Raw genomic sequence first — 8,378 nt, forward strand, 5'->3', positions numbered from 1 at the left:
TGTGAGTGGGGGGGTGCTTTGTCCCTTTGCACTTGTAACATTACCATGTAATAATTTTACTCAGTGCAGAATCTAGTATTTCCTAATCCATAGTCTCCCAGTTATGCAAGCATAGAGGATTATATCCGCAAATACTAATCATCTAAATGGGTAACGTCTGGGATCATGGCAGTATCAGAGTTGGATAACTGTGATATTATTCTAGGGACCTGGCTGTTCTTGATGAGTATGGCTACTGCAAGATTGTGGGTCGTTGCAAAGACATGATTATCCGAGGAGGGGAGAACATATACCCAACAGAGATCGAACAGTTTCTATACACTCACCCTAAGATTCAAGAGGTGCAGGTGAGGCAAGGCTTGTGGGGAGAGCAACAGCAGTTTATGGTAATACCTAAAACTACGAAGGTATCTAGCTCTGACAGATAACACAGTGACCCAGTGCGCTGGAGAGAAAATGAAGGGGGGAAAAGAACTCTGAGTGCCAAGAAGCCTGATCATTGCCAGGAACCAATTTGTTCCTTTTCTCTCACTTAGGTGGTAGGCGTGAAAGATGAGCGAATGGGAGAAGAGATATGTGCCTCCATCAGAGTGAAACATGGAGAGGAATGCACAGCAGAAGAACTCAGAGCGTTTTGCAAAGGGAAGGTCAGAGCAACATACGTATTTGTGACTTCTTTTCCTAAAAAGAAAAGGCTCCATTTTAAATGGTGGCTGTTGCTAAAAGTCTAAAGAAGTCAGTGTGCTTTAGCACTGTCTGGCTGACTCAGTACCTGGCTCTAGATCAGATTTCATTACATGCTCTGAGCATTTGCTCTGAGCTGTGTTTGAACATACAGCAACTACAAGCACCTTTGTAAAAGATTTTGCCAGCTCTGGCTTTTCTGTTTCAGATTTCTCACTTCAAGATCCCTCGGTACATTGTGTTTGTGAACGACTATCCACTCACTGTCTCGGGCAAGGTGAGTAACAGCCCAGTTCCTTAGTTACACAGACACACACTCAAAATTAATTCTGTTCTCCTGTCATTTCTGTTCCAATCTTAGATTCAGAAATACAAACTGAAAGAGCGGATGGAGAAGCATCTTCTGCTTTGAACAGTGGAGACATCTCCAATAAACACCAGATGAACAACTCTGTCACCAGCTTTCTGTACATTTGAACAAGGCACTGGTAGAAAGCTGCCATTTTCAGCCTGCTTTAAGCTCAGCTAAATATAGGCAAGCGATCTGTGGTGCTTGGTGGCACTTTTTAAAAAAGCAAACCATTTTGCTTCTTTAGTGGAGAGTTTTTCGTTGTGTAAAGAAATCTATGACAAAATGTGCTCACACATCACAAACAAAAGGTGTACATATTTCTGGGAATGGTACCTAAATATATTGGGTTGGATCCAGACCCAATTTTCTATCATTGGAAATGTACCTTTCTGCCTTTTCCTTCTTCCTATTACAGCTCACTGATATCAATTAAGGGCTGTTCCAGAGCAATCCGGGACCCTGATGTATGACATGATGAGGGAGGTTCTGCATCAGGAAGGGGGAATCTTAGCTATTACCAGTTTAGTCTGGATCCAACCTATCACATCTTCCTTCCAGTAAGGGTACCTGTAAGAGGATTGTTGTTGTCCCTGATGATTTATTAGCACATTATGGAGAAGGCTGTCCCTTGACTCAAGCACCTTCACGTGTCATATTGCATTCTGGACTATGTTATTATATATTATTATGGTTTAGGGTCCCTTAAGGTATAAAAAAGGAATAATAGTAAAGAACAGCTGGAAAAGAGCTGTTTTTATACTCCATCTTACACTACCCGAATGAGTCCCAAAGCACACCCTCCCCTTCCTCTCTCCAAAACAGACACCCTGTGAAGTGGGTGGGGCTGAGATCCTTAAGAGACCTGCTCTGTGAGAACAGCTCTAAAAGAACTGGCTGCATTTGAGACAGCAGGGAATCAAACCTAGCTCTCAGATTAGAAACCACCACTCATAACCACTGCACATGCTGGCTAGAATCCAAATTAACAAATGCATTCCTAAAATCCTTTTGTGGAACCAGTCAGAGCTATTGTGCGGTAAATTGTTAAGCATTCCATGGAAAAGCAAATCATGGTTTATAACTGATAAGAGATAGCATTCATGATGAGAAACACGTGCAATTCTGACACAGGACGGTGGGCACAACCACACAATGGGTGCCATAGGAGGCAGAGACAGGCACACAGAGAAACCCCAAGGGCCGGGAAGGAGTAATTTAAAAAATACACTGGGAAAGAGGAGACAAAATAAAACTGTGCTAGCAGTTGCTGCTGAAATGTTTTTATCAGCACAGCCACTCAGATCCAATGGCTACTCAGCCCTCCTGGGCAAGAGCCCCACTTAGCCCCATCTACTTTCTAGACATACTTGGTGGGCACCAGAGCTGGAGCCAGGCTTTGAGGTGCCCCAGGGAGAACGTTCCCAGAAACCACCTCCCCCCTTTCACCCAACATCAGGTCCCACACATGCCCTTCTGCCCTTACCCCCTGCCCCCGGTATGCCTCCCTTCTGCTTGCATGTCCTTCCCACGGTCACCACTGCCTGCAGCCGTTCCCCAGTGGGAGCATGGAGAAGTCTTGGCAAATAAGAGAGTTGATAGCAGTGGGCCTGGCCAAAGCCCTGGACCTTGGCAGCTGCTCCACCTCAGAGTGTGCTGTTGCCAATCCTGGTGAGCACCAGGGCATCCATGGGCATGTTGGGGTCCCTTGAGGTGTGCAAATTTATTTTAGAATTTAGCTAGCTACATTCACTGTTTATAGACCTTTTTATGCCATGCTGCTTCCTTTTTATGGTTCATTATGGGGGAGTAATAGATCAGAGTCAGAGGAGTTCTCATCTGTTAATGGGAGTGGGGGTCATAAACACACTAGGAGTGCTTGGATACTGTGCAAGGCAGAGTGAATAATCTTTCACCTTGATATGGCAGGGAGACTGATATTTCCTGCTTCATCTCTTGCTTAAATGTGATATCTGGTCCTACATCCTTTCCTCTGTTTACTTCAGTGGATGAACAGAATTAACAGCTGGTGTACCATGAAATCATAGAATCATAGAGTTGGAAGGGACCTCCTGCGTCAGCTAGTCCAACCCCATGCACTATGCAGGATACTCACAACCCTATTGCTCATCCACTGTAACTTGCCACCCCCTTAAGCCGTCACAGAATCAGCCTCTCTGTCAGATGGCTATCCAGCCTCTGTTTAAAAATCTCCAAAGATGGAGAACCCATCACCTCCCGAGGAAGCCTGTTCCATTGAGAAACTGCTCTGACTGTCAGGAACTTCTTCCAGATGTTTAGACAGAATTTCTTTCTAATTAATTTCATGCCATTGGTTCTGGTCCGTCCCTCTGGGGCAAGAGAGAACAATTCTGCTCCATCCTCTATATCAGTGGTCCCCAACCTTTTTATCACCAGGGACTGGTCAACGCTTGACAATTTTATTGAGGCCCAGGGGAGGGGATAGTCTTTTGCCAAGGGACGTTGCTGCCGCCTGAGCCCCTGCTCCACTTGCTTTCCCGCCGGTGCCCCTGACTTCCCGCCGCCCACTGGGGGGCACTGCCAGCAGTAGCTGCGCAGTGCCATGCAGTGCCACGCCAACGGAACCCCAGCCATGGTGGCTGCTGGAAAGCACCAAACGTGAACCAGTGGCAGAGCAGCCCCCGAGGCAGCAGCCGGGGAGGAGGATGAGGAGGAGCCGCAGCCCGGTACTGACTGATCCACGGACCGGTCCCTGTCTCCGGACTGGAGGTTGGGGACCACTGTCTATATGGCACCCTTTTAAACACCTGAAGATTGTTATCAGATCCCCTCTAAGTTGTCTCCTCTCCAGGCTAAACAGACCAAGCTCCTCCAACCGTTCTTCATATGTCTTGGTCTCCAAACCCCTCACCATCTTTGCTGCCCTCCTCTGGACACGCTCCAGTTTGTCTACATCCCTTTTCAACTGGGGTGCCCAAAACTAAAGACAGTACTCCAAGTGAGGCCGAACCAGAGCAGAGTACAGCGGTACCATCATCTCCTGTGATCTGGACACAATACTCCATTTGATACAGCCCAAAATCCCATTTGCCTTTTTAGCCACCAAGTCACACTGCTAACTCATGTTCAATGTCTGGTCTACTAAGTCTCCTAGATCCTTTTCGCACATACTACTGTCAAGACAAGTCTCCCCCAATCTATATTGGTGTAAACTGTTTTTCCTACCTAAATGCAGAACTTTACATTTGTCCCTATTAAATTTCATTTTGTTTAGTTTAGCCCAGTTCTTGAGTCTATCAAGATCATCCTGTATTCTGATTCGGTCTTTTTTTGTGTTTGCCACCCCTCCCAGTTTAGTATCATCTGTAAATTTAATAAGTAAACCTTCTAATCCCTCATCGAAATCATTTATAAATATGTTGAGCAACACAGGCCCCAGGACAGGTCCCTGGGGCACTCCACTTGTCACTCTTCTCCAAGAGGATGCTGAACCATTTACAAGTACCCTCTGGGTATGATCTGTTAACCAGTTATTGATCCACCTGTGCATACCAACTTGTCAACAAGAATATCATGTGGAACCTTATCAAAAGCTTTACAGAAATCCAGATAAACTATGTCCACAGCATCCCCCTGATCCAGCAAGGTAGTCACCTCAAAAAAAGAGATAAGGTTGGTCTGACATGACTTGTTCTTGCAAAACCTGTGCTGAGTCTTAGAAATCACAGCTCTCTGCTCTAGCTGTTCAAGGACCAACTGTTTGATGATTTGTTCCAAAATTTTGCCAGATACAGATGTCAAGTTGATGGGTCAGTAGTTACCCGGATCCTCCTTGTTCCCTTTCTTGAAGATGGGGACAACATTCGCCTGCCTCCAATCATCTGGCACCTCACCTGTTCTCCAGGAAGTATCAAAAATAATGGACAGAGATTCAGGGGTGACATCTGCAAGTTCTTTTAGTACCCTTGGATGCAAGTCATGTGGCCCAGACTTTGTTTCATTTAAATAAACTAGGTATTTATGGACTGCCCCCTCAGTGATCCTAGGCCACCCTTCCCATCCCCCTGTTGTGATACGTTTTTGCCACATTCAGCACTGTTTCCCTCACAAGAGAAGAGTGAGGATAAATAGGAGTCTTCAGTTCAGCCCTCTCTTCATCTGTTCTAGTTTCACTTCCTTGCATTCTCCTGTTTCATCTGTTTCTTCTATGGGCAGGTAGCCCCGGTAGCCAGGAGGGTTGGGGTATAAATTGAAACAGCACTGTTTCTAACTCATGTTCAGGCCAGAAGCCAGAATGGGATGGGTCCAGGACTGAAGCTTCTTCTAGGTATGTTTGCAGCAACAAAAGAAGAGTTGGTTTTTACACCCCACTTTTCACTACCCGAAGGAGTCTCAAAGCAGCTTACAATCACCGTCCCCTGACAGGACTGCTCTGTGACAGCAGCATTATCCAGACTATGATGAGCCCAGAACCCCCAACTGTCTGCATGTGGAGGAGTGGGGAATCAAACCCAGCTCACTAGAGTAGAAGCTGCCACTCCTCACTACACCAGGCAGTTGGTCTACGGGGGCCTTCTCAACCACCTTTCCCAAAAATGCCAAGTACGAGACAGGGCAGTAGTTGGCTGGGTCCCACAGATCCAAGGATGGTTTTTTCAGCAGTGGGCAGACCACCACCTCTTTTAGCTCTTCCAGAAATTCTCCCATTAAGAGGAAGAGTTGATAATCTGGAAATCCTATCCTCTCATCACTTGTTTTAAAGAGCCATGGAGGGGGGGGTCTAATGGCCATGTGGTCGGCCTTACTGAGGCTAGCAACCTATCCATTCTACCAATGTGAACTGTCTGAAGCCATCAAATACTTCCTCCAAAGGTGTCCAAGGGGCATCAAGTTCCCTTACTGTATCAATAGTTGGAGGGAAGTCACAGCAGAATGTTGAGATTTTATCTGTGAAACAGCTCACAAATGCCTCGCAGGTGATGTTCCAGTTGAGCTCCTTCCGCCTCATCTAATCTGAGGCCATGAGTATGTCCAGACAGGGGATCAATGCTGGTCCACATGCTGCACGCGTCTCTGTGATTCTCCCTGCCCTTATAGGTTCTCCTTTTAAACCCTTGAGTTCTGTCACTCTGACTTTCCTCTCAATGGAAAAGTCCTCAAAGGGAGGTGGCCTTTTCCTCAAAGGGAGGTGGCCAGAAGATAGGAGGCCAGCTCAGAGACATCATCAACTCCTCCCTGAGTACGGGAGAGTTTCCTGAGCGGCTCAAGGAGGCGGTAGTCCACCCCCTCCTGAAGAAACCATCGCTGGACCTGCTGGACCCTGTTAACTACCGCCCAGTGTCGCATTTAGCGTTCCTGGGCAAGGTGGTGAAGAGGGTGGCAGCGGACCAGCTCCTGGCATTCTTGGAGGAAACTTCAGCACTTGATCCATATCAGTCTGGCTTCCGTCCTGGCCACGGGGTGGAGACGGTTTTGGTCGCTCTGCTGGATGACCTCTGTCGCCAGCTGGATAGAGGTGGGTCAGCCGTGTTGGTCCTTTTAGACCTATCGGTGGCCTTTGACATCGTGGACCACGAACTGTTGGTCCATCGCCTGGCCGGTACGGGGATACGGGGCACAGCCTTGTGCTGGATACGCTCCTTCCTCCAGAACCGGTCCCAGAGGGTTGCTGTGGGGGAAGAGCTCTCGCGGCCCTATAGACTCCCTTGCGGGGTCCCTCAGGGTGCGGTCCTCTCCCCCACATTGTTTAACATCTTTATGCGCCCTCTGGCCCAGCTGGTACGGAGCTTTGGGCTGGGTTGCCATCAGTACGCTGATGACAGCCAGCTCTATCCTAATGGACGGTCACCCGAACTCCCCCCCGGAACCATTTGCCAGATGTTTGGAAGCGGTGACAGAATGGTTTGAGCAGAGTCGCCTGAAACTCAACCCCTCCAAGACGGAGATCCTGTGGCTTGGGGGAAGGGGGCGGGAATAGGTAGCGCGTTTACCCACCCTAGCAGGGGTGCAATTTACCATCGTGCCCCAAGCTAGGAATTTGGGTGTGACCATTGATGCCTCCCTGACTATGGAGGCTCAGGTCAAGAGAGTAGCGGGCCAGGCGTTTTTCTACCTTCGCCAGGCCCGGCTACTAGCGCCCTACCTGTCCCCTGACCACTTGGTCACAGTGATCCACGCGACAGTCACCTCCAGAATAGATTTCTGTAACTCGCTCTACGCAGGCCTTTCCCTGATCTGGAAACTACAGCTGGTACAAAATGCAGCTGCCAGGGTCCTCACTGGAACATCTTGGAGGGCCCACATCCAGCCAGTGCTGAGGCAGCTGCATTGGCTGCCAATTGCTGCCCAGATCCGGTTCAAGGTTTTGGTTTTAACCTTCAAGGCCATACGCGGGTTGGGACCCACATACCTGAGGGACCGCCTACCGCTCTACGCCCCCCGCAGGGCCTTACGTTCTGCGGGTGAGAACCTGTTGGTCGTCCCTGGCCCAAAGGAAGCGTGCCTAGCCTCGACCAGGGCCAGGGCTTTTTCAGTCCTGGCCCCTACCTGGTGGAATGAGCTCCCGGATGATCTGCGGGCCCTGCGGGATTTGTCAGCTTTCCGCAGGGCCTTTAAAACGGAGCTCTTCCACCAGGTCTATGGTTGAGGCTGGGGTCAGCGAATCAGGGACATCGCTCCCCCCCCCCCAGGAGTTGGAGTGTATGCTACTCCCCTATCCTTTCCTCTTCACCTCTTAATAATTGGGGGAGGGATGGGATTTTTAGCCGCTATGTTAGTAGATTGATGTTTTAATGGGAATTTTAATGGGATTAGTTGTTGTGACCCGCCTCGAGCCTATCGGGAGAGGCGGGAAATAAACCTAATAATAATAATAATAATAATAATAATAATAATAATAATAATAATAATGAAGGTTGCCTTTCTAATGGCCATCACTTCAGCAAGAAGGGTAAGTAAATTAGCAGCCCTGAGGGTGAAACCTTTTTGCAATTTTCCCCTTGTGGTATTGCACCCTGGTTTGGAGTTTCTCCCCAAGGTGGCATCATCCTCTCAAGATATAATTCACAGGATATAATTCTTTCAGTATTTTTCCCTGCCCTGAATCAGAGACAAATAAGCAGTTTCACAAATTGAACATCAAAAGAGCTCCCCTTTATTTTTTACATAGAACACTGGAGTTTAGGAGGTCTTCCTCACTATTTTTCTGTTACTGGGGCCCTCAGAAGGATAGAGCTGCATCTTTCCAGATGATTTCTAGATGGGTGGTCACAGTCCATATGGCATACAAATTGGTGGGCATATCTTGCCCGTTGAATGTACATGTGCATTTGACTAGAGCTCAAGGTACCTCTGTGGCATTTGT

General features: G+C 48.0%; 1 protein-coding gene across 2 annotated transcripts in view; it reads left to right on the forward strand.

Moving 5' to 3' along the window:
• Positions 1-4,288, forward strand: part of ACSF2 (acyl-CoA synthetase family member 2) — a 76,374-nt gene extending 72,086 nt beyond the window's left edge. For both annotated transcript variants that reach the window (XM_077327935.1, XM_077327934.1), the window contains 4 exons: positions 206-347; positions 537-647; positions 893-961; positions 1,046-4,288. In XM_077327935.1, the coding sequence (XP_077184050.1) occupies positions 206-347; positions 537-647; positions 893-961; positions 1,046-1,096 (373 nt within the window). In that variant the 3' untranslated portion in view covers positions 1,097-4,288. The remainder of the gene's footprint in view (positions 1-205; positions 348-536; positions 648-892; positions 962-1,045) is intronic.
• The last annotated feature ends 4,090 nt before the right edge of the window (positions 4,289-8,378 follow it).

This window comes from Paroedura picta, chromosome 3 (assembly GCF_049243985.1).
Source record: "Paroedura picta isolate Pp20150507F chromosome 3, Ppicta_v3.0, whole genome shotgun sequence".
Taxonomy (NCBI): Eukaryota; Metazoa; Chordata; class Lepidosauria; order Squamata; family Gekkonidae; genus Paroedura; species Paroedura picta.